Genomic DNA, 27170 nt, shown 5'->3' with positions numbered 1-27170 from the left:
TGGGGACCTCACCGCTCCATTCCCTTGCTGTTCTGTTGCACTCCCTTATTATTTTGCCTCGGTGTGGCGGGATCAGTTGTCTACAGATGGGCATTGGGTCCCCATCACACGCTCCCCTCATTCATGATGATATGATTTCCCACCCCCCTTTGATGCTTGATACCTGGTCCCCTCGACCCTTCGTGATCCAGCATGCTGGTGTGCTTCTTTCTTGTGGGCTTTGTTGCTTATGGGCTAGATGGCTGCTTGTTTACTTTCAAGCCTTTAAGATCCCAGATGCTATGTCTCTTGATTGCCGGGCACCATCAGCCTTCTTCACCACACTTACTTATGCACACATTCGTCTTCAGCGTTTATGTGGGGAAGGTGGTCTCAGAATGATGGTTTTTGTTCTTTGGTGTCTGCTACCTGATCCCTTCATCACCTCGTGATCACACAGGCTTGTGCGCCCCTCCCTTCCCCGTGGGCTCTGTTGCTTCCAAGCTAGATGGCCGCTTGTCTACCCTCAAGCCTTTAAGACCCCAGACACAACATCCTTTGATAGCCTGGCACCATCAACTTTCTTCACCGCGTTTGCTTATGCACACGTTTGTCTTCAGCGATCATGTCGGGAAGGTGGGTATCATGGAATGACCGTTTAGCTGAGCAAGGTGCTCTTGTATTAAGGGAATGTGCGCAAGGAGGTCCAATGTCCACCTGCTACCCTACTACTAAACCTATAAATATATGCACATAGATCTATTTCCGCCATAATCAGAAATATATTTACATATGTACATGTCTGTAGTTAGGCCTCTATGTATGCCCTTTGCCTCTGACACCTTTCCTCTATTTCCTTATGCTTTCCTCCTGTCCCACTACCATGTTTAGCCTTCATTCTGGTTTTAGTAATTCCTCTTGGATACATTGCCCTTGGTCATTCCCTACCAGTCCTCTCATCCCCTCCCTGCCACGGGTTTTGAACCACTCCTTGTTCCCTTGTCCCTGGGTTGGCCAACACCTCCTCCCTTCCCCCACCTCCCACTCTCCCATGTCCCCTGGCACCATTGGTCCCATTGTTTTCTCCTCACATTGTTTATCAAGCCTATCTTATCTAGATAGACCTGCAGAGATAATAATACACGCATAAAACTGCAGCTGGTCTCTACAGCACCAAACGAAGTGGCACATAAGAACATGGCAGCAACGCCGACAAACTTACTAAAAAGCCGCTGACATACAAAATCTAAATGGAGAGAAAAAAGAAAAAATTAATAAAAAATTAAAGAAAGAAAAGCCTGTTAATAGTTCGAGGTCTGTTTGTTGACCTTCAGGAGTGTTTTCCGGATGAGTCTGATGGGGGCCACGCCCTGGCCCCAGAGTCCATCGTTTGTGCTCCCTCAGGACCTCCTTGCTCTGCTTCCCCCGCCGCTCTATTGCACGCCCCCAGTGTTCTGCCTCAGTGTGGTGGGGTCAGCTCGGTCACACATCCCACACTGTGTCTCTGGTGCTGTCCCATGTAGGGCCATGGGTCAGTACAGGATGTTACATCTCGCAGTGGGGCCGGCCATATGGTCCTCTCTGTCATTTTACTTTTATCCACAATCAATGCCCATGGTAGCAGCAGTCAGGGAGTCAAACTACATAATTACATTGAGAAAATGGGCTGCAAAAGACATCCTTTGTTCTCTTTCAAGTGTTAAAAAACAAAAATGTCACTTGGAAGACTCAAGTATACTAACTAAGGCCTAAGCCTTGGTATTCTTAGTCACTTCATATAGTTGAAAAGGACAACTGAAGAATTGAGACCTTTGAACTTAGGGTGTTACTAAAGAATTTAAAAATGAGCCATGGACTGCCAGAGAGCAAATAAATCTGTGTTGGAAGACGTACAGCCACAATGCTCTCTAGAAGCAAGGATGTCTCTGAAGAAGCCAGTCCCTGGAGAAGGACAACATGCTTGGTAAAGTAGAGGACCAAAGAAAAAGAGGAAAGTACCCAACCAGGAGAACAGACACAGTGACTGAACAATTTGGCTTATTAAAGCAAAATCATTTGGAGTGAAATTTAATGAATAAGACTTTGGGGCAGAGGTGTACGACATAAGCTAACTGTTGATCAGGGGGAAAGTAGTTCCAGCTACTTGGCGCTCTCTAGAGGAGGGACCTCATCTGATTTGGTCATTGCTAGACACCTGGGATCCAGAATGCTACCGGGCACGTTGGTCATTCTCAATAAATTCTTATTGAATTAATGTATAAAAATAGGATTGCATACTAAATACTTAATCTGTATATCACACTATTGTGTGTACTTATGTTGTTTTTAAAAAATTCATAAGCAATCCTAAGATGTAGGCATTACTGCTTTAATTTTTCCTACTAAGCAACAAAGACTTAATTTGCCTAAAGTTACAAATAGCTGATGGAAAACCCACATTTGAGTTATTGGAAAGTTCATCATCTTAATGACGGTGTCTTTTTTTTGCCAGTAGTTTTATTGGCACATAGTTTACATATGATACAATTCAGTAGTTCAATCATTCAATCATATCAAGGAGACTTATACAATCATTACGACTTCAATTGGAGCTTTCTACCACCAACCCCCCCTCCTCACATTTAAGATGAATTATGCAATCACAATCCATTCTGATGCTCCCTCCCTCCCACCTTCATTATTTACTCCCGAAATCTCTTTCCCTCCTTATCACCCACCGGTACCTGTCTTCCCCATATCCCTTTGTTACAGTTATTATCATTATGCTTCCGCTCCTCCTGTACTGAACAGCTGGGAGACCCAACCTAAAACAATAAGAAAATCTGGCTAAGGTGGTATGGTTAAAGTCATAATGGTACAAAGACAAAAACACGAATAATGCATAAGAAGGAAAAGACCTTCATCAACAGTCAAAAAGCCAGGGAAGAAATTTCTGCCATGGAACCAGTGAGAGACACTTGCACCCAGAACAGATTCAGGTCATGTCTATCGGCTGGTCTCCTGGCCAAGTGTCGCGTGTGATCCAGCGTAGTCAAGATTACAGTGGTCTCTGCCTTACTGTACAGCTGAGTGTGACTCTTGCCCGTGGTTACAGTGGATCTGCCAGAAGCGCTTTGTGACTAGGTACTCTGCAGGTGGGTTGTGGGTTCCCACAGTCTCCCATCGCCCTCCATAAATGGTGATCACAATTTTAGCTCTGGTGCTTTTTTCCTCATCGTATTCGTATTTTGTAATTGTCATCTTTGGATCACACAAGCCCGTGTGCTGCTTCTATCTGGACTTATTTGACTCTTCGCTTAGATGGCTGCTTGAGTACATGCCTTTAAGGCCCCAGACACTATTCCGATTGATAGCTGGCACCATCTGCTTCCTTCACTACTCTGCTCTTGCTCCCTTATTTTCAGTAATCGTTTCATGAAGGTGAGTATCAAACAGGGACATGGTATAAAAACTTACTATTCTTCAGTTGGAGCTAAGATTTAGTGTGAGCCTAAAACCCACTCCTGGACCTATGCTTTTTTTCTTTTTAATTTGCTACTACTTTTTTTTAAATTTGCTACTTCTTGACATCCTCCCCCTCTTATCTCCCCCACCCCTCTCTATCCCTCATCCCCCAAAACCCTTGTTACATATTTTTATTCCCTGTAGGCTCAACATCTCCCTGGGTTTCATTTACCAAAAACAAAGAAACAAATAACACAGCTGCAAGAAGGTGAGCCCCAGTGATGACACACCTCTGAGATACACCCCAAGATAAACAAGCATAAACAGAATGTAACAGAATGGCTGTCATGGGATTGCCAGAATAGTACACATTCTAATATAGCATCCAGAGCATGGATGTAGCAAGACCTTGTTTGTCCGCTAACCAACAGTACATTGCCCTTGGCACAGCTGTCTTCTGCTTCCTTGGACACCATGTGTTTTCCGGTTCAAGTCCTCAGGTTACAAGTGCGTCTGGCATAGAGTGCATTTCCGCGTGGCGCCTCCCCGATGTAGCCTCTGGAGCATGACGTGCACCCTGACGTTCCAGGATTCAGTGCCCAAACGTTCCACAGCACCCGGTCTGGATTCCTGGGATACCCCCAAAGGCCCTGGATTAATTCTGCCGTCCTGCTGCATGCCCCTGAAGAACCTCCCCACCTAATGATCCTAAGAGCATCTTCAGTCTCTCCTCCTCCTCCATCTGGTGGTCAGCCCTCCCTCCCCTCACGTCAACAGACATGCACCTATGTTTGCCCAAGCGTGACCATTCCCTTTCCCTGCTGCTGTGCTGCCCCTCCCCTCTGCCAGGGCCCTTCCCTCCCTCTCTGGGGGGCCTCACCCCAGATCCAAACGGTTACCACTTAGCAGACAGCATGCCTCCCTGCTCCCCCAACCATTTGATCCTAGCTGTCATGACATGCCATCCGGGCAAGTGACCTACACTTTACTTACCTGGAGCTGATGATGTGTGATTCATTGGCACAGGTCCACCTCGTTACCAGGTTGTCTGGTCCCCAGCCAGACACTGGATGGCCTGCAAGCCTGAGCTTGTGCTTAGGCTCCTTCTGCTCTCTGCTGCTTGTCCTGCGTCAGTGGACCGTACAGTATTTGTCCTTTAGTGCCTGACCAACCTCATTCAGCATCATGTCTTCCAGATCCTTCCACGAGTTGAGGTGGTTTATTGTTTCATTACTGCTCTTTATGGATTGTAGTATTCCATTGTGTGTATGTACCAGAGTTTTTTATCCACTCTCTGTAGATGGGAATTTGGGTTGTTCCCAGCTTCTTGCTATTTTGAACTGAACTGTCATGAACATGGGGGAGCAAACGTTAATGACTGTATATCTTTATGCCCCCACGAAACTGCTTCAGAAGAGAGTAGTGCCACTTTACATCTATATATTCTTTCATATTCATTCAGAAATCATTCTTACTGTTTTTTAATTGCTCCAAGGGTAGCTAGCGGTAAAAGGGAAAGGTCACAGATCATATACCTGGTTAAACTAGAATGACTCTTTTCTCCCACTCCAAATGATGTTTTTGCTGAATTTACACAGTGATTTAGGTTCTCACTTAATGATTTCTGTGCATCCTATTCAGTGATAATGATTACATTTTTCACAACAAAATTCCCTTTGGTTCTTCTGTTTATATTAGTGCAGGTTCCTTGTTCCCTCAGAGTTCCCTGGCTTCTTTGGTATAGGACAGTGTTCCCCAGATTATCTGCTTCGGGGCACTGGAATGATCCAGGGAAGTTTCAAGAGTAGATACCTACACTTTATCCTGGATTATCAGCTGGACTACAAAAGTTTTTCATTACCAGGGGGGTACTGAGTGATTTTTATTTTCTTCTAAAAAGGGACAGTAGACCTCATAAGTTTGGGAACCCATGGTCTAGGGCAGGCGTCCTCAAACTACGGCCCACGGGCCACATGCGGCCCGCAAAGGACATTTATCCGGCCCACCGGATGTTTTTGCCCCATTTGTTTTTTTACCTTAAGATAAGATATGTGCAGTGTGCATAGGAATTTGTTCATAGTTTGTTTTTGTTTTTTTAACTATAGTCCAGCCCTCCAACGGGTCTGAGGGACAGTGAACTGGCCCCCTGTTTAAAAAGTTTGAGGACCCCTGGTCTAGGGTAACTGTTGAGTGTTAAGTCTCATATGATTATTCAGAGGAACAGCACTGCAATAATATGTGATGTTAATTACTTTATTAGCCACTATAGTTCGGCTGATAGAGTGACTTTACGGGATTAAAGTGATAGAAAAGTACCAAATTGAGAGTAACTTGAAAAGCCACAAGAAGGGTTATGTTAATTGCTCATTAGCTACTCTTCAAAGGTGAAATGATCCCTCATAAGCTGGCCCCTGTATACTTCTGCATCAATATGTCTCACCTTTGTACTTTATTTCCTTAATTTCCCAGTGCTCCATCCATACAGAACTATAAAACTTTTAGTTCATTGGACACAACAGTTCATGACTTTTCCATTCCTAGAGCTTTACACTTATTACTGTGTGTACCTAAAATATTTTTTTCACTCCGATTCCTTAAATGCTTCCTATTCAGTCTTCAGGACTTAGCTCAAGTGTTACATCCTCCCAAACGTGTTTTAAAAGTGGGTGAATGGCCATCTAAGGTGTAAATATTAGGCCCTCCTCATCCAGAGGAAGGAAGAATGCTAAAAATTGAAAGACTATGGAAACAGTCCAATGGGCCAATCAAACATCAGTTCCACACCCCTAAAACAGGAAGAGCTAGGTGGTGCATGACTACCACCACCTGCTGTCACATTACAGGGCCCCAGGTAGAGTAAGGGTGAAGAGTGGCACAGAACTCAACATCGTAAAAAAGACCAGACCTACTGTTCATGTAGAAATTGCTGAAACTACTAACACAGTGGCCCATAGTTTGGCTCTGCCTTCATTGCCTACAACCTTGTCTAAAAAAAATTCATCACTCTATTTTATTCTCTGTTTTTAGCTTATATATGACTCTAGACAAGTGAACTACTGCTATTTAAAGAAGCCCCCATTATATATATGCAATCTCCCTTTTTCTCCCCAGTGTCATGAAGTTTAATAACTCATATTTTTATTTTTCTATCAATATTTTGATATACTGATATGCTCTATTATTGTTTTGATTAATTATTCTCCTCATTTTAAGGTTATACTGGTACAAGTTAATCCAGGGGAAGCATTTACAATAAGAAGAGAAGATGGACAATTTCAGTGCATTACAGGTAAGAATGGTAATTTAGTAACATTTCTGTCTTGCTACCATAACACTAAAGCATAAACAAGGACACTTTTTGAAGCTCCCTCATATTTGACTACATTTCACTTATTCATCTATTGGATATTGGACTGAACTATTACAATAGGCAATAGCATCTTAATTAGTATTTTTGGCCTGGTTTCCTGAATAAATCAGTGTTATAGTATTTTTATTGTTCATAATTCTATATGTTATGGCACATGGTATAGGGCATATATACTGTACTATAATATTATTCATGTTACTTCATTAAATCCAGTTCATATTCCTTAGTGTTTCAAAAAGATCATTTTATTTTTCTAATCTTGATTCCACTTCTACAACAGTGCTCCCCTCAGTAAACTGAATTGGCTTCCTGACTCTTGAATCTGTCTTGTGTTTGATTTACCAGATAACTATTGTTATTATGTAAGGAGTCTTGGTGGCATAGTAGGTGGCGTGTTGGACTGCTAGTCTCATGATCAGCAGTTCCAGTCCACTAGTTGCTTTAAGGGAGAGAGAGAAGGCAGTGAAAGCGTCACAGCCTCAGAGCAGGGAGCACTTCTGCGCTGCTCTCTGTGGCCACTCTGATTCCGAATCAGCTCGATGGGAGTGGGTTTATCTTCCCTATCTAGAATTCTCCTCTAGAACTATTACCCCCGCCTCTGCAGATTCTACCAGTGCCTAAGGCTTAGTTCATATTAGAAGGGTTCCTTTAAAGAGTGTGTGTGTGTGTGTGTGTGTGTGTGTGTGTGTGTGTGTGTGTGTGTGTGTGTGAAGTTGTTAGTGACTGGCCCTTCAGCATTATTTACCTTTGGGGACAGATAGGTCTTTGTTGTGAGGCTGCCCTGTGAAATGCAGTATGTTTAGCAAAATTCCATCTCTATGCTAACTTGGATGTTGGATTTTAATATTTTGTTAAATTTTTGGTGAACGATTACATAGGAAATTAGGACAATTGCTGCACAAATTATTCAGTGATCTTGGTTACATTTTCACAGAGTGTCCACATTCTCGTTAGTTTTGTTTTGCGTCCTCCCTTTCCATGACTCTAATTTCATGCTCCTTACCCTCTCAGTTTTGCTTTATAATCATTCTTTACATTTTAGTCTCATACAGTTTTAATGGAACACTGTATTCCTGGGGAGATACCTTGTCTGTTATTTCACGAAGAGGGGACCTCAAATAGTTTGCTCAAAGCGTAAAGATTATCTCGGTAATATTATCAGGGAGTCCTCTAGTCTCAACTGCTCCAGTTAGTCTAGACTGTTTGACAGTGTGTGTTCTGTTTGGCCCCTCCTATAGTTTTGACAAACGAAATTATCTCCATGTATTGCCTACTCTCCTGAGGATAGAATGGGCTGGGGTGGTGATTTGATTTTGGAATCAGAAAGTACTTGCCATTTACTAGCTGTGTGATGAGGCATGTTACTTAACCTCTATAAGTATATTTCTCTTTGGTGAAAGTCCCATTTTGATCAATAATAATGTACTTCATAGGATAATTGTGAAAGTCGATTAATATGCATGTAATATGCATAAAACCAGACCTGATATATACTACACTCAATTAATGGTTATTGTAAATAGAGTGTAATTCCAGTCTCCTTTGAAACCCCATAACACCAATTACTGAGCCATTCATTTAGCTTATAAATACGTATCTTCTTATAATATCTTTCTAATTTTTTATGGAATTTCAGAAATTATAAAATTGACACGACATAAGTTATCATTTTAACTCTTTAAGTGTACAATGACATTTAAATGTTTACAGTGTTCTGTAAAAATCATCACTGTCTATTTCCAGAACACTTTCCTCATCCTAAACTGAAACTGTACCCATCAAACAGTAACTACCCATTCCCTTTCCCCTCAGTACCTGGTAATGTCTACTTTATTTATGTCCATGTGAGTTTACCTACTCCACATACAATATGTCATTTTGTATCTGTTTTGTTTTACTTTCAGTGTTTTCCAGGTTCGTTCGTGTTGTATCATATATCGAATTTTATTTCTTTCTTGCAGCTACATAACATTCCATTGTATGTAGAAGGAGGCGTCAAAAGGTTTATGGAAAGATGGAATTAAAAAATAAGGGAATTTTTCCAGACATTTTTTGAAGCCCCCTCATATTTCACTACATTTTGTTTATCCATCTGTTGGATAGTTGGGTTGTTTTCCCACATTTCAGCTATTGTGAATAATGCTGCTATGAATATTCATGTTCATAAAAGCATCTGTTTGAGTCCCTGCTTTTAGTTCTTTGGGGTATATATCTACAAATGAATTTTTAGATTAGATGGTGTTTCACCTTTTTTTTTTATTTATCATTTTATTAGGGACTCATACAACTCTTATCACAGTCCATACATACATTAATTGTGTAAAGCACATTTGTACATTCATTGCCCTCATCATTCTCAAAACATTTCCTCTCCACTGGTATTTCACCTTTTAAAGGAATCCCCAAACTGCTTTGCACAGCGGCTGCATCATTTTAATTTATACCAGCAATGGAAAGGTGTTCAAATTTCTATATTCTTGCTAGCTCTTTTTATTTTCTATTTGGATTTTATAATGGCCAAGCTCAGGGGTGTAAAGATTTGGTTTTCATTTCCCTCATGACTAATAACCTGAAGCATCGTTTCATATGTTTATTGGTTCTATGAGGGGGTAACCCTCCAAATGATTTTTTTTTTCAAAGCCATATATTAAATTTTTTTACACAACAACCTTACATTTACTTCAAAGTACTCTCCATTACATCTGGCAAATCTGCGATTCCATTCTTGGAAACACTTTCTAAACTCATCTGTTTGGATGGCCAAAAGCACCTCCCTTATTTTTGTCTTCACCTCTTTTATGTCGTCATCTCCTTTTATGTACCTCTTCATTCATGGAAATAAAAAGTTGCATGGAGCGAGGTCAGGTCAGTAAGGTGTGTGGGGCAGGAGAGGCATGCTGGTGTTTTGCCCAAAACTGGCTCACTGAGATGGTTGCTTGAGCAGGTGCCTTGTCACGGTGGCAAAATCAGTCCCCAATCTGCCACAATTCAGGCCTTTTTTGTCACACATGTGACAAACCTCTGAATAGGAAGTTTGATTAACAGTCTGACCTGGTGGAATGAGCTCCAAATGCACTACGAGTCGCATTTTTGCCCTCCCGGAAGTTGATTAACATTCAGAATAAGGCTTGTCATCAATTGACATTTCACCTTTTTGAAATAAGAAAACCGCTCGCACACTTGAGTTTTTCCCATAACGCTGCCCTTGTAAGTTGTGTTAAACATCACAACAGTTTCTACGGCATTTTTCTTGAGCAGGAAACAAAATTTCACAGCCAAATACTGCTCTCTTCATTTAGCCATCACAAAAAAACGAGGTTCAAGCAGAACTGCTTTTACAAAGATATTCAACGTGACCAAAGAGAAGCTTCCCAGGCAACAACACTGGCTGCACTAACTCAGAGCGAATTGCTTGATGCTCGCCTAGTGGGAAAAATATGTACTACGAAAGCTCCACTCTGCCCAGTGCAATTCTGTTTGTTTGTTTGTTTGTTTGTTTGTTTTGGTGGGGGTGGGGTAGGGGGCAGCCCCTCATATGTGTCTCTCTTCCTGGAGAAGTATCTGTCTACTCAGGTCCTTTGCCCATACTGTAATAATGATCGTTTATTTTTGTTGCTGTTGTTGAGTGCCTCACAGTCTGTTCTAATGCATGGTAACCTGATGTGTGCCTCTATTATTGTGGTGGTTGTTAGGTGCTCCCTGACTCTTAGGGATAGTAGAATGAAACACCACCAGGTCTTCCACCATCCTTACAATTTGTCTAACGTTTGAATTCGCTGTTGTAGCCACTTTGTCAGTCCATCTCCTTGAGGGTCTTCCTTTTTTTCCCTGCCTGTCTAATTTACCAAGCATGGAGACATTTTTCAGGGGACTGGTCTCTCCTGACAACATGTGCAAAGTACTTCAGATGAAGTCTTGCTAGCCTTTCTTCTAAGGAACATTCTGGCTGTACTACTTCAAACACAGATTTGTTTGTTCTTTTGGCAGTTTGTGGTACATTCAATATTCTTGGCTGGGATCCTACCACCTACATTTCTATTCATAATTGAGTGCCTAACCATTTGTGCCACACAGGGACTGTGGAGTTGTAGCTCTTTTTATGTTCTGGGTGCTAGACATTTATTAGAGATCTGACATATAAATATTTTCACCTCATTTGCAGCTATCTTTTCACTGTCTTATGTCATTTGATATGTACACAAGTTTTAAATTTTTGATGAAGTCTAATAGTTAATGAAAAAAATGGAATGAGAAGACGATGGAATTTTTCCACGAACTGTTTTTTTCCAGTTTTATTGGATATAATTCATATATAATACAATTCAATAGTTCATTCACATCAAGAAGAGTTGTACAATTATCACTCATATGTGTATAAGAAAGAACTTCATAGACAAGAGCAATTGAATATTGAGAAAACATCCCAGTCTAGTCCAGATCAAGTCCGTCATTCTGATATTAGCCCATAGGTCCAATACCAATCTATAAAGTCCTCTTCAGACTCACGCAACACATGCAATGACGCCGAATGCAGGAAGATCACAGACCAGTGGGTCAGAAGTCTTGCAGATCTGGTGGCGTTGTGAGCATCTCAGCACTGCTAGGGGTCTCCATGTGGCTCCTCCAGCTCAGGGCACTAGCATAGTTCCATGTGTCTTGTCAGATGCAGTCTCACAGGGAATGAGCCTGTGGCCTGCCTCCACTGAGCTATTAATCTCCATAGCACCTCCAAATGAGGTCATTAAGCTGTGACCTGATTGACTGGCTAAACTACCCTTTCACTCTTAATCCTCTCAAATTGAAAACAGATTATGTAACAACCACAACTTGTGTCCTAGCGTCATCTATTTACGAACATGTGCCATGTGAACTTGAATGTGTATTAAAAAAAAGAGTGTGTGTTTTGGGGGTTTTTTTGCTGTTGAGTAGAGGGAGGACTCTGAATTATGCCCATCAGGTTGAGTTGTGTAATTGTAGAGTTTAATTCTGTACCTTCCTCGTTGAGCTTCTTTTCTGCTGAACTATCCCTCGCAGAGAGTGGTGTATTAAAGTCTCCTATGACTGTCCATCTCGTGATTCCTTTTTTCGTCTTTGGAAGGATTTGATTGACATGTTAACGGGTCTCTCATTGGGTACATATATGTTATTACACTCACTGGCTCTGGGTTGCCTATTCCCTTAAGCACTTCCCTTAAGCATACTTAGCTCTTATGCCCTGCACTTCAAAATGGATTTCGTCAGAGATTAGACTTGCGACTCCAGCTTTTTTTAGATGGCCATTGGCTTGACATACCTTCCACCAACCCGTGATCCTTAACCTCTGACCAAAGTGAGTTGGAAAGTAATTTTTGTAGTGATGGATTTTGGGGTTGTGTGTTGTTTTTAACCTATTCTCTAAATTTTTCCTAATCTGGGAAAAACCCTTACCTCTCCGTCATTTTGGGTGGATAGTTTGGCAGGGTAGAAGATGCTTAGGTTACCTTTATGCTTCTGCAACTTTTGGAAGATGCTGTTCCATTCGTTCCTCTTATTCATGGTTTCTGCTGAAAAGTCTGACCACATTCTTGACTGGTTGCATGATGTGTCCCAATTTCTGTGGTGGAGAAAGGAGCCCTGTGTTTTCTTTCTGAGAAGCTAATGCAAATAGGACTAACAACTCTATGGAGCTAGCTTTGCAGTCAAGTTCCATCTCTTTCTCCCTAGAGGCCGGCCCTCTCCCTAAAAAGCTACAATTTTGCTTGGTGAGTTTGAAGGAGGTTGTGTGTTGCTGACGGGAATTGTCGTGTGGTAAAGGAAGAGTGTAGTGAGCCTTGTCAATCCCGCGTTTATATAGGGGTGGTTTTGGGTGGTATGATGATTTGCTGCCATGTGGTCTTGAAGGGTGTCAGGCTAGGGGGCGTTGTTTTAGTACCTGATAAGGCAGCAAGGCCTGTATTCTTGTGCTTGGGTTCGTTATCCTGAGAGAATATTCCTCTGGTAGAACAGGTCAGAGGGGATGGGATGGTGGGAGTGGCCAAGTGGGGGTGATGGGGTCTATTCCTGTCACTTACCTAAGTAGCCTAGTGGGGTGGAGTATAGCAGTGCCTACTCAGCAGCCTGGTTTCTTACATGGAAACCTGGGTCTGCTGACTTACGATTGTGTGATCTTTTAACAGTGTTTCAAAGCCTCTTTGTCAAGCTGAAAATTGTTCAAACCTGTATTTGGCCGGAGTCCAGGACTGTAGCTATGGGTAGTTATGGGTATTTTGTTATGTTAATGCCGTGTTAATGAACCTTGCTTGGGATGGCTTTCTTTCAAAGTTACCAAAAGGAACACAGCCTTGGAATCAAGGTATCTTTTGTTTTGTTTTGTGGGGGCGTGTAAGGTGTTCTAGTATTGGTGCTGCACCTCACTGGCCCCAGGAGAGGGAGATTAGAGTAGGCAAGTGGGTTTGGGGCACACAGGGTCAGTTTTCTTGGGTGGCCTCCTGGGTCCTCTCCTGAGTCTCTCGGTAGGCTGTTGCTTTCTTCCTCGGCTCTGGGTAAATAGCTTCGAGGCTCTCCGATGGCAGCAAAATAGTGTCTAATTATCTATTGTCATCCATTCTGTCAGTCTACACACACCACTGGGGAGAAGGTGACAAGGGGGTGTCCCCTGCAGTTGCTCTGTTTCTGGGCAGGGAGAGAAGGTACAAAGGCCGTGAATGGGTAAGCTGAGGGATAAGACAGGGAACTCCAGGGTGAGTTCTTGTGGCTAGTTTTCAAAGGCTCTCCGCAGGCCTGGAATGATGACCACCCTTTGACAGCAGGATAGGGATACTGCTACATGTTAGTGGGTCTCCGATCTCAGATGCAGGAGGGGGAGCAGATGCCGTCCTACAGGGATGAAGCGAACCTGTGGGCAGACTTGGTGGGCTTGGAGCGCTGCTGCAGGCTCTCGAATCACTCAGCTGGCGAAAATCATGAGGGGGATTCTGAGCCACAGACCCTACCTAGTTCACCAGGATTCTATTTCTAGCACCCATCATCCCTGTATCGGCCTCCTTATCTCTTAATTTTCTGATTTAACAACAGGAGCACCGGGCAGGTGATTCTACCTGGATGCCATCTTGACTCCTCTAGAGTGCTGAAGTTTAACCTAACTGCGTCTGCAGTAATCCCCGTTCCACTGCCTTCTGCATGATAGCACAGGTGTTCGCTTCCTTGGCCCATGGTCCAAGGAGATTCACCCAGGGCTGAATCTGTGTGCCTTTCCCCTTCACTTTTTGGTGTGTGTGTAACTGAAATAGCTTAGAAATGAGTCAAACTAAAGAGAGATCAAATAATAAAATAATACATTTTAAAACCTAATTATGTCTGCCATAACCGACTTTGTAATGTTGTCTGCCCGCTAACAGGGCTATTCACATCCCTCAACTATGATCAGAGGGGATTCACCAGAGGCTTAATCGATGTCTGGACCCTGAAAATGGATTTTGCACCTCCATTGTTATCCATAGCCTTCTGCAAACCACAGGTGTTCACAATTTAAGCTCTAAATATTTATCCAGTCACTATAGCTAAGTTCTAAGCCCTTTTTAACCGAAATGCTGATACCATTTGGTTTTTAGCTATCTGGTAGTAGATATAATTAACGAATAGTTGTTGCTTCCACTTAAAGAGAGACCATTAGAGGTAGGGTGACCCTATACTTTATCATCTAAACTCGGACACTCTAAAGAGTGAAAGGGAACTCTGAAAACCACTCTGAGACCATGATCCAATCCAGTACTATTGTAGGCAAACCAGATTTTCTTTGGGTTGAATAATCTACTTATACAAAGAAGAAATAAACCTACGTCTTCCCAGAGAAATAATTAGAGCAGCAGTTAAAACGAAAACTGTTAGCCTGCCATCTAAATTTTACTAAGCTTGGATAGAGAAATTTCTCTTACAATATCTGTGTTGCAGTTAGGTAACTTTATCAATAGAGTTTCCAAGGCTGACACCTTTCAGAAGCTGATCGTCAGATGTTGTACCCTGGCTAGGGGCGGAATCAAACCTGGCAATCAAACCGCAGCCTGAAGACGCCTCCTTGATGGCTAAGCCTTTTGGTGTCTGAGTGCGAGACCCTGGGAACTGCTCTCTCTTTGCTCCTTCCCTTTTCTGTATGTTGGTTCTCTGCCGTTGCCCCTGAGAGCTGCCGTTTTCCCTAGCATGTTTCCACCAACCTTGTATCCACAAGACTGTACCTGTGATCTTCCTGCATTCTGCATCATGGCATCATATAATCAAATGTATGTCTTCTGATAAGACTTACTGAGAGGAACATGGCTACTTATGCCAAAAATGCATTGTATGACTAAGCAGAAGGAAACCGTTCAAGCTCAAATCAGGAGATGTTCTGCAAAGTAACTGGCTTCCAATTTTTTTTTAAATGTCAAGATCAGGAAAGTAAAGGGACTGAGGAATTTTTCAATTAAAGGAGATTAAAGGGCTATACCAACTACCAAATGAAATTCATGAATTGCATACTTTTTCTAGAAAGCACATTAGAAAAGTTGGTGAATCTTGAATAGGATTTGTGAATTAGGTGATAACATATTATTAATTTCTTGGTTTAATGATCATGCTGTCGTTATTTAGGAAACTGTCTTTATTTGTAAAATTTAAGTATAAGTACTAAAGTATTCTACACACAATGGCCAACATGTCAGCAGCTCACATTCGGATATTTTAGGGAAGAATTCTTTTTTTATCATTTTATTGGGGGCTCTTAGAACTCTTATAACAATCCATAAATCAACTGTACCAATCACATGTGTGCATATGTTGCCATCATTATTTTCAAAGCATTTTCTTTCTACTTGAGCCCTTGGTATCGGCTCCTCTTTTTTCCCCTCTCTCCCACCCTCTTGAACCCTTGATAAGTTATAGATTATTATTTTCATATCTTCCACTGTCCACTGCCTCCCTTCACCCACGGTTCTGTTGTTCATCCCTCCTCCCCAGCGGGAGGGGCATTATACATTGATCATTATAATCAGTTCCCCCTTTCTCACTTTTTTCCCCCCACCTCCCCTCCTACCGTCAACGATAACACTACCCACATTACTGTTCCTGAGGGGTTTATCATGGGAAGAAGGTTCTTTTGGGGAAGTGCATATGTATCTTTTTTCTAAGCTTGTTATTATTTTAAACATTACTTTAAAAGTTTTATTGGCTAGCCCCATTCCCGCTGCTGTTAGCTCTACCAGTCCACTGTGATGTGGTGGCGCCAGGGGCTTATGCAGCTCTACTGAGATAGACCCGGAAGCTGGGAATGATTCCTTTTCACCCAGATGGGGTGATTATCTGGGGACTTTTGGTTAGAGAGCACTGCAACAGTGATGGGGAGCCTGACCCACAATGATGCCATGCTCCCACCCACCCCCACCTTCTGCTTCTTCCGGCCCTTCATGGCACGGCGATTCCCGGCGCCTCACCCTACCCCCGTCCCAGCCTGTGGATGCCGAATCAGCCTCTAGTAGGGCTACAGGCACATTGGACACCTCCTCTTGGGCACAGGGACATCCCAGCATGGGTTGGCCACTGCAGCATGTAACACCTCCCCAGGGCATGGCTGGTGTTGGGCCTCAGAGCTATGGAGGCAGCATGCAGCCCCTGCCCAACTCCCTCGCTGGCCCTGGAGTGCCTACCCTGAACATGGGCCCAGCAGCCCGAGGACCATTGGGGCCAGTCTAGTGGCAACTCGGTCCCCTGCCCCGTGGTCTCTCCCAGCAGCTACACAGGACCCCCTGGAACACCCGTCTTGGCCAGCCCTGGAGACTCCAACTCCAGTTAGTGCACAAATACTATCATTAACCCCATCGGGCCCACTGGCGCCTGGGGCCCAACTTCCCACTCGGTCCTGGCCCCAAAGGCCCCATGGCTGCCATGGCCGCAATGGAACCACATTGCGTGAACGGATCCACATCGCGTGAGCGGATCCTTGGGCTCTAGCGACATGGACTGGTTCGGTTGCAGAAGGCCTCCCCAGACTTAGGCCTGAGCAGTGCCCGTGGCAACCCCACGGGACAACAGCGAGATGGAGGCCGCTGAGACCTTTCCACAAGCCTGTGAGGGGCCTCGCCCTGGCCTTCGTCCAGCGCCTGCCAGGACCGTGGACCCGTCGCTTAAGGCAACATCTCTGGCTCCTGGACCCCAGGCCCAGCTTGGCAGGCCCCGCCCACCCGAACTTTTAATTTTCTAAAAAAAACGCAAGGGCCGCAAAGAAGAGCTCTCCTGTATGCCCTTTCCCTGCCGCTCTTTATATTTCGTCCCGAGGGAACTAATGGAGGGGCACAATAAATGCAATTGGTTGTGTGTGTGTGTGTGTGTAAGCTATCATATAGAGTCTTTGGGAAGTTTAAAGCGAAGTAAGCTTCAGGACAGTGCCTCAAAACTGTGCCACAGAACTGATCTGATTAGAAGACAGTAAGTGCTGTGAGTGTACCATTGCCTTTTCTGCAGTAAGAACTCGACATTTCTTGCCTCCAGGGCACCTATCATATCTGCAGTAGAAATCTTGTAGCCACCCCGCCACTGCTTGTTAAGTTTTCAGCACCTGTGCCTTTCCCTTGCACCCAGATGGCTCCTCAAACATACAAAGGCACTTCCGGCCCTGTGTGCCAAAACAAATGTCACTGGGTTTAGTACAGTGCAAGAGAGGGACATTTTCACCCTCAAGGAAGAACTGTTTTACAGTTTTATAAAAATGGAGTCATTGCTTTTTATGAATAGAATTTAAGCAGAACCAAAGCTAAATAATATGAATCAACTATTGAATTCCATTTTCAAAAGAGAAAAATGAAATCTTATACTGAAAAAACAGAAGCAAAAGGTCAAATCAAAAGGTATTGTGTGCTGGTTAGATTACATCCTTTTAATATATGTACTTAAAAGTAGAATTGTCACGTAGGGATGTGCCTCCCCAAAAGTAAACAAGCATAGACTCATGAAATCTTTAGACTGTAGAAACATTTGAAGGATATTTGACTACAAGAAAGAAAACCTTTCTCTTTGCACCTGCCCTGCTGCCATCAAGTGATTCCAATCCCTGTATCTGATTTCCAAGCATTTCTGCAGGAGCATATATTCTCAGCTTTCTCCCTTGGAGGGATGGATGGATTTGAATCTCTGACTTTGTGCCAGAGGAGCCTCGGTGCTCGCCCATCACCAAGCAGGGCTCCTTTGGAGAGTATAATTTACACCAGTGGGTGACATTTTCAAAGAAGTTGATTGTGACAGGCCTGTCTTACAATTACAACTTTATAAAAATTGAGTAATTATTTTGTTATACCAGAGTCCTTATATGTTAGTGCCCGATTTGAATGATGTTAAAGTAATTCATGCATTACAAGAAATGTTTGATTAAGTGAATGCCAACATTCATTCTAACCAAAGATTTTGTGATTCTAAAATATGTTCATTGAACTGAGATCTCTTCAGTTAATTATAGAAATTAGTACTCTAAATGAGATTCTTAAATTTAACAACTATCTACACGTTAATTTAGAAATAGAGCTAATAAATGGTTATTGCTCAAAGTAGATTTATAAACAGAAGGCCAACTCGTTAATTAAGTCCTATCCCTGATGATATAGAGTTAGTAGAAAAGCTTACTCTAGACTTCTGAATTTTAAAGAGGCAGGAACAATTGTGCTGTCTTTAGTTTGGTGCAGAAATTTAAGTGTTCAAGGAATATTATACTTTAAAAAAAATCATTTTACTGTGGGCTCTTACAGCTCTTATCACAATCCATGCATACATCCTTTGTGTCAAACACATTTGTACATGTTGCCATCATTTTCAAAACGTGTTCTTTCTACTTGAGCCCTTGATAGCAGCTCCTCAATTTCCCTTTCCCTGCCCTCCCTCCCTCATGAACCCTTGATAATTTATAAATTATTTTTATCATGTCTTACACCAACCGCTGTCTCCCTTCACGTTTCTGTTGCCTGCCCACTTGGGAAGGGGTTATATGTAGATCATTGTAATCAGTTCCCCCTTTCTCCCCCCACTATTATACTTCTTTAATTGTGTTTCTCCTGGTACTGTAGAGGGTTCTGAATTTGGCTGCTAAGCACAAAGCCGGCAGTTATAGTCGATGAGGTGCTCTCTTGGAGAAAGATGAGACTCTGCTCCCATAAAGCCTGGGAAACCCCCAGGGACAGTTCTGCTCCACCCTCTAGAAGCACTGTGAATCAAAGTCAACTAGAAGGCAGTGAGTTTGGTTTTGTGTTTGAAGTGACAAGAGTTGCCTCTTTTTCATTTGACTCTGTTGAGAATGCCTACCACTGTCATTTATATGAGCTTATAAAAATATAGATGTACATTACATATGTATATAGATAGATTCATATATATATATATGTTTTGTTTTAGAGTTATTTTACTGTGTAGTAGATAGGGGTCATCAATTTTGTAATCAACAGTTTATACTGCTTGTCAAAACCACCCAGTAGTTTGCCCTTCACCTGCTTCTTGATTTCTCTTCTCTTGTTGGCTACTATCTTCCAGTTCACCCAAGTTAACACCTGTCAGCAGTCTAGCCCATTGCTGTATCTTCCCTCCTCCAAAGCCCTTTGTTATGAAAGTCTTTGTCTTGTTTTCTGGGTTTTTTTCTTGTAACATTTGTCCTTTTGTGATTGGCTCAGTTCACTTATCCTATTGTTTTCCAGGAGCCCTGATGTGTACTGGTTACATGTTGGACGCTAACTGCAAGGTCAGCAGGCTGAAACCACCAGCAGCTGGATGGGAGAAGGATAGTTATTTTACTGCATAAGCAGTTACAGTTTCAGAAACTCACAGAGGCAGTTCTTCCATGTCTTATAGGGTTGCTATGAGTCAGCATTGACTCAACAAGTTTTGGATTTACTGTTCTCCAGGTCTATCCATGCCAAGAGGTGCTTCATGGTTTTGACATTCACAGAGGCAGAAAGAACCATGCCTACCAGACTAACACATGTCATGATAAAGAAAGGAAGGCATTAAAATAGGAAATACTGTGATCCCAGGCCACCATTTACTGGGCACCCGCAAAGCAAGGTATCCAAACCAAAGTCCAACAGCCTAAAAGTCCATACCCTTGGGATAGGGGTCATCTGCTTCTTCTCACCCTGGGGCATTTCATCTGAAAGTCCAAGGGAGTGTGCCAGTTGCTGAAATCCGCTACAGCTGAGTCTGAAGTAAAGTCCAGTTCTCTTAGTGAGGTTTCCGCACAGAACCCTTCAGATGTGGACTGTGAAGGATGGTTTGTGCCTAGAAAGGACGGAGTCTAGAGTCCCAGCGGTCTGTAGCACACAGCCCTGGTCACCAAGGGCTGGATAGAAACCAGGTCAAAAGTATCCAGTTGGATCCTATTACCAGGTAGATTCTCTTCTTGGGTTCTGTGTACGTATTGTCAAGCATTTTTCTCTTGATGGGAGGTTGCTCACTCAGTTTGGCCACCAACAGATTATAATTGCCTTTTCCCCTTTGTGGCTCATTCTTCTATCATGACTTGAATTCCTCACTCTGGTAGGACTATCTGTTGTTTTGGGGTGATCCTAGTACACTGTTGTATGGTAGCAACTGAATGGTCTTTGGCCCCTGGCCCCAGCTGAGGTGAGGTCTCATGTGTAGTAGTGGTGGTTTTTTAAGACATACATATAAAGGGGGTGGTATATGGTTCATGGGCTTTGGGCAGGCTCTCTGCCTCGGTGCTTGGGAGACGAGACTAGAAGATTACATGGCCTGAGAGCAGAACCTGCCTTTGTCTTGTTTATCCTGATCGTAGTGGACTCACACAATAGTTGACCATTTGTGATTGATTAACATCACGCGTACGCATGTGAAGCTGGACCTTGAATAAGGAAGATGGAAAAAGCATGGTTATGTTTGGATTATGGTGACAGTGCCATAGTCTGCCAAAAGGACACCCAAGCCTGCCTTGGACAAAAGCATCCACAGAAGCTCTCCTCAGAGAAAGGGTGGTGAGACTCTGCCTTACATATTGTGGCCGTGTTAGTCAGGAGAAGCCAGCGCCGAGAGAAGATATGGAGCTTGGTGCTGTAGAGGGCAGCGGACAATAGGAGCGCCCGCAACAAGAGAGGCTGACCCAGTGGCTGCAAGCGTGGGCTCAAGCATAAGTACAATTGTGAGGATGGCACAGGACTGGACAGCGTTCCGTTCCTTCTAGTGTACATAGAGCTGCTAGGGTTGGGGTCAACCTGATGGCACCTAACCACATCAGAGGCTTAGAAAGATTTTATATCCAGGAGAGGGATCTGCACAGCTACAGATGCGGTTAAGTCCAGTCGGGTTCACGTCTGGGGGTCAGATGTTAGGGTGTCAGGTTGTTCCTGCCTAGCTCCCAGGGCTGATGAACTAAGAAGCAGGAAGGCCACAGGTTGATGAGACAGAAGCTGATCAGACTTGGGGCTATCGAGTCTAATGGACGCAAGGTCAGCAGGCAATACAGTGGGGCCTTGGCTCAAGTCCAAAACACTGCAGGTCGATGCAGGATTCACACCAGCATAGAAAGGAAGCTTCCCCATCAATAGGCTACACCCCTGAGGAAACTTCCTTTCAACCAGTTCAGGGCTACGACCTGGGTAAGGAGGCTGAACTCCTCCCCTTACAACTGGTTTGCTGCCCAGAGCAGATCCCATCATGCAATTGTTTACATTTTGTTAGGTTACATTATAAGGAAAGCCTTCACTGTCAAACTACTGAGAATTCTGCCCCAGCCATGGTGACACAAAACCTATCATTGCCCCTCTCCCTGGTCGCCTCTTCCAGGATTTTGATCTGTAACTTTTTCCGATTCAGATTGGCATGCCGAATCATCCCATTGTAAACATTTAGATCTGTTCCTGCTTCACTTTGTTGAGCATGAGAGAACATGCTGGGCGCACTTTGCAGCCCTGCTTAAAAGGGAAGTAGAAGTCTGTTTGCTGAGATGAATATCCATTACCCAGAGATTGCCTGTCTAAAGAGGTAGGGGGGAAACAATCTTTCGTTTTTCAATTTCTACAGAATTCGGCCTCACAGTTCAGATTTTCTTGTACAATTGCAACCAACTCCGGGCCAACTTCATTACAGAGTATTGATAAGTTTGACGATGGTTATGATATTATATCAAGGCACACCCAAACATGCCACCATCAACCATAAATTTCATATAATAGCATATAATGATGAGGTCAATAAGGATTCCCTTACAGATGTGTGTTATTTTTTCTAAGACTCCAGTGGTTAAGTAATTGTGTCAGAGCCATAGTTTTAAGAGGATTGGATTCGTCGATCCCCAAACCTGTGAAGAAGTTGGCTAACTTTTTTGAAGTGGAGTAAATTTTAATTAAATCTAGAAAATATGAGTTAAGTTCTTTTTCTTTTTTTTTTTCTGTAATTAGTTTATTTTTTTTAAACATTTTATTAGGGGCTCATACAACTGTTATCGCAATCCATACACACATCAATTGTGTAAAGCGCATTTGTACATCATTCTCAAAACATTTTCTCTCCACTTAAACCCCCGACATTAGGTCCTCATTTTTCCCCTCCCTCCCCGCTCCCCACTCCCTCATGAGCCCTTGATAGTTTATAAATTGGTATTTTGTCATATCTTGCCCTGAGTTAAGTTCTTTTTCTTTGACATGTCCAGTCTGCTTCACTTCCTCATGTAATCCTTCCAACATTTCTGGAAAATTCCTTTGTTGTGATAGTAAAATATTATGTGAGCATTGTTTATAGTCTTGTCCTTGTGTGCCATCAACTCGACCCCAGCTTGTAGGCAGCCTATATGATAGAGTAGAACTGTAGGATGGTGTCGGCTGCGCTCACTATGGGAGCAGGTCCCATTTATTTTCTCCCGCAGAGTCACTCCTGTGAACTGCTGGTCTGCCCCTTCCCAGTCAACCACTACCATAGGATAGTTCCAGGGCTCACAACACGCTGCAATTCCTCACCCTTTTGTACCTATTGGCCCATGCCCTAGCACTCGCAGCAACACAGAAAACGCTCTAACTCAAAATGCACCCCTTTCCAGGACAAGGTTAATCTCTTTTTCTGTCCTAAAAGACAGTTTGTTCCTAACAGTCATTTTATGGACTTAGAGCCTGCTTCACAGACTTCTTGGGAAGACAGCCGAGTAACCAGGAGTTAAAGTAGAAGGGTAAGGATAAATGCAGTGGTGGAATTAGGTATACCAACCTTATGTGGGAGGCCAGAGGAGGAACACCTAATCCAGTGTGGACAAGTAACTGAGCATAGCCAAAAAAGATCTCACCTGTTGTAAATATTACCTGGAAGGAAAAATACGGAGAAATAGTCTACTTCTACTATGTCTATCCGTCAATCTTTCTACATCCTGTTCGTCTTGTCCAATTATTTGCTTAAACTTTTCTCCTCCCCCACCCACTATCTTTCTGTTCTCTCTTCTTTTCCTCATTTCATGTTATCTATTCCTTCTTATTATCCCTCTTAAAATAACATTTAAATTTTCCCATTGTTCTTACTAATCTTTTGGTTTACAAAGGGGTACCCAAAATAAACCGGAATTGTAATATGCATTTTTTCCACTAGGCAAGCATCGAGTAACTCGCTCTTGAGTGTGTGCACCCAGTAGCGTCACCTGGGAAGGTTCTCTCTGGGCACGGTGAAATTTTTCATAAAAGCAGTGTCTCTTAAACTTCATTTTTTGTGATGGCTGATTTAAGAGAACAGCTTGCGGTTGTGAAATTTTGTTTCCTGGTCAGGAAAATTGCCACAGAAACTGTTGTGATATTGATCACAGCTTACAAGGACAGCACTATGGGAAAAACTCAGGTGTACAATTGGTTTTCTCATTTCAAAAAAGGTGAAATGTCGATTGATGACAAATCTCATTCTGGACATCCATCAACTTCCTGTATGGGCAAAAATGTCGACTTGTAGTGCATTTGGAATTTGTTCCACCAGGTCAGACTGTTAATCAAACTTTCTATTTAGAGGTTCTGAAAAGATAGTATAACAGCGTGTGACAAAGAAGGCCTGATTTGTGGAAGACAGGGGACTGGTTTTGCCACCATGACAATGCACCTGACCTTCTCATGCAGCTATTTCAGTGTGCCAGTTTGGGGGGGGGGGGGGGGGGGGGGGGGGGTGTGTGACAACAACAGCAACTGGGGGACTAGCCAGGCCCCCACAACTAATCATGGGTTCAGTAAGCACAGTTGTACAGTTAAGATATATAAATATTATAATAAAGTCATAGAGAATATGAGAGAGAGAAAAATAAAGAAGCCAGACAGAATTCATGGTAGCATGCTCACCTGGATGGCCATGATCTAAACAGCCAGGTCCATGCACAGCACAGGCAGAGAGGGCAGGAGAGAGGAGAGCGAGGAAGAAGGACCAGGGGAGAGAAGGGGAACGGGGGAGAGAGGACTGGAGGAGAGAGCTCTTTATTTTTAAGCAAGGGTTATATACCTTTGGGGGGTGCAAGCCCCCTAATTACAGGTAAAGACATACGTCACAGGAAGGGGTTGTACTATAGGTAATACAGTAATGAAAGGGGGGGTGATCTAGGGGTATGCATGCAATACGAAGGGGAGGGACGGGGGTACACATGTGACAAAATGGGCACATCCCAGATTCAGGATGTTAGCCCAACCTTGATTGCCCTAGGGCTGGAGACTTTGTTTAGCGGAAGTTTTCAGAGGAAGTAATCCACTGTTCCTAACAGCAGGGAGTGAACCCCACCTATTGTGGGAGAAACAGTGGTGTCTGCTTGCTCTGGATGCTGTTGTCTTCAGGGAGATAACTTGACAGTCATTATTAGTTGCAAGCAGTGTCCTAGGTCTGACATGTATTGGGGGAGACAGTCATTATTAGCTGCAAGCAGTGTCTAGGTCTGACATGTATTGGGGGAGACAGTCATTATTAGCTGCAAGCAGTGTCTAGGTCTGACATGTATTGGGGAGTCTAGTTAGGGAACAGCCTTTTTGTATCACAAACAACAGCATGCCTTTCGTGCCCCACGCACCCTACTCACCTGACCTCACTCCGTGTGACTTCTTTTTGTTTCCGTGAATGAAGTAGGACATGAAAGGACAGCAATTTGACAATGTAGAAGGTGAAGAAAAAAATAAGGGAGGTGCTATCAGCCATCCAAACAAGAGTTTGAGCAATGTTTCCAAGAATGGAATCACAGATTTGTCAAATGTATTAAGTGTGATGGAGAGTACTTTGAAGATGGTAAGGTTGCTTTGTAAAAAAAATTTAAATACATAGCTTTGGGAAAAAAGTATATTTTTTGTGGGGGGTGGTGCCCCTTCATATTCAGAAAGTCTATTATTATTAGTGTTATTTTTGTTACTATTATTTTTATTTTCATCACTCTGTTCTCCCCCTCCTCCCATCTTCACCATTTACCCATATCTCACATTTTTGTCCATGTCCCCTCTGTATTTTTTCTGACCCCTAGTAGCCCCCTCCACACACATCACTAGACAGAACCAAGTGCCTCTGCATAACCGGCAGATCCCACTTCAAGAATGGTTGTGCCATGATGCTGTGGAAGTAGGCGGCAACCAAAGTAGTCGTGATAGAGGAAAGTAAGACCTTCCGGTCTTCATCTGATGAAGAAAGCAAACCCACTGTTGATTCCAACTCAGTGATCCTACATAGAGGGATTGAAGATGTAAATCTTCAGTTAAGCCTCAACTTTCTCCCTTGGAGCACCTGGTGGATTTGAACTGCACTTAGCAGTTGAACACTTACCTGACAGCGCCACCAGGGCTCCTTTCCTGTAATGAAAGTTGATTACAATGAAAACTTTCGTAACATTTAAGCCTTTCGATAAAAACATTTCATTTTCTAGTACGGGAAATTTAGCTTTAAAGACTACTCCATGGAAGTAACTGTGAGGATGACTGGCCCAGAAATATTTTCCGAATATTTTTTTGATTTGCTTAGCATTTTCCCCGAAAACATCAGAGCCAATGTGGGAAGGCATGGGAAGGGACTGTTACCATGACTTCAAGTTGTTTAGTCATATGAATGATAGTCGTACAAAAGTTATTAGGCACTTCCAGCTCTGATTTCTCTTTTCAACTTTCCAGTTCTACTTGACTAAGTGGTGGCATTTGAGGAGAACATAAGAACCCATGTACAGCCTTGTTTCTCTCTTCATGGGAACTTACAACAGAGTGTGGCCATTCTGTGGCAAGCCTCCAGGGACCAACTCTGTTCCTGATGCAGAAGAGAGAGCTTCCATTCTGGGTGAAGCCGTTCAGAAACCTTTCATAGGTACTTATAGTGAGCCAGCTTCTCCAATCTAGCTGTGGCCACTACAAATTAATACAGTTACTGTATTGCTACTGCTGTTGTTGTTAGGGCCCATCAAGTTGATTTCAACTCAGAGACCCCATGTGTCAGAGTGGAACTGCGCCATCAGGTTTTTAGGCTGCAAACTCTGCAGGAACAGATCACAAGCTCGTTCTCCGATGGAGGCACTGGGTGGTTTCAAATTGCCAACTGTGTGATTAGCGGCCAAGTGCTTAACCATAGTGCCACCAGGGGTCCTTCACAATTACTAATAAAAATAAAGTTCCAAAGAAGAAGGTGATAGTGGGAAGACAGTGCGCTAACAGTCCACCTATAGCATAATGAATTCCAAGGGCAAGGTACAGTGTCACAATCCACATCAAAATCCAGACAAAATATTATATGATATGCTTAATAGCTGGTTACCTAATCTACAAAAAGACTTGTCTGGAGAGCCTGGGTGGCACCCTCATGGCATACTGGGTTATATATTGGGTGGCTAACCACAGGGTCAGCAGTTCAAACCCACCAGCTGCTCTACAAGAGGAAAATGAGACTGTCAATACTCTTAAAGATTTATAATCTCAGAAACTCACAAGTGCAATTCACCCTGTCTTATAGAGTCATATGAGTCATGAATTGACTCGATGGCAGTGCATTTGGTTTTGGATCAAAAGAGCCTGAGTACAGATGTGAGAAAGGATGAGTTATTAGTTATATAGTGGTAGATTCTTGCCTTCCGTGCACATGACCCAGCTTCAGTTCCAGTGCACCTCATGTACATTGTCAGTGAAGACTTGCATGTTACTGTTGGTCCCAAACAAATTTCAGCCACACTTACTTACACTGAGACAGACTGGGAAAAAAGGCTTGGTAATCTACTTCTGAAGGACATGGGGCCTCCACTCAAGTACTCCCTCTCCCTCAATGCAAGAATACTTTCTTCTATTAAATTGGCATTCTATGATGCTCACCTTCCCGACACAACCGCTGAAGACAAAGCAGGCGAATAAGCAAATGTGGTGAAGAAAGCTGATGGTGCCCAGCTATCAAAAGATAAAGCGTCTGAGGTCTTAAAAGCTTGAAG

At 43.1% G+C, this 27170-nt stretch overlaps 1 protein-coding gene and 1 pseudogene across 1 annotated transcript in view; both read left to right on the top strand.

Moving 5' to 3' along the window:
- The window catches only part of FNDC3A (fibronectin type III domain containing 3A), a 223333-nt gene that overhangs the window by 91344 nt on the left and 104819 nt on the right, over positions 1–27170 (top strand). Inside the window, exon 3 of the mRNA XM_004714055.3 lies at positions 6637–6712. Coding sequence (XP_004714112.1) covers positions 6637–6712 — 76 coding nt within the window. The remainder of the gene's footprint in view (positions 1–6636; positions 6713–27170) is intronic.
- Positions 16141–17003, top strand: LOC115869351 (annotated as a pseudogene).

The sequence above is a fragment of the Echinops telfairi genome, unplaced genomic scaffold (genome assembly GCF_000313985.2).
Source record: "Echinops telfairi isolate 266 unplaced genomic scaffold, ASM31398v2 ScPeMD7_24;HRSCAF=84, whole genome shotgun sequence".
NCBI lineage: Eukaryota > Metazoa > Chordata > Mammalia > Afrosoricida > Tenrecidae > Echinops > Echinops telfairi.
The sequence above is the reverse complement of the archived record's forward strand: the minus strand, read 5'-3'. Positions and strand labels throughout refer to the sequence as shown.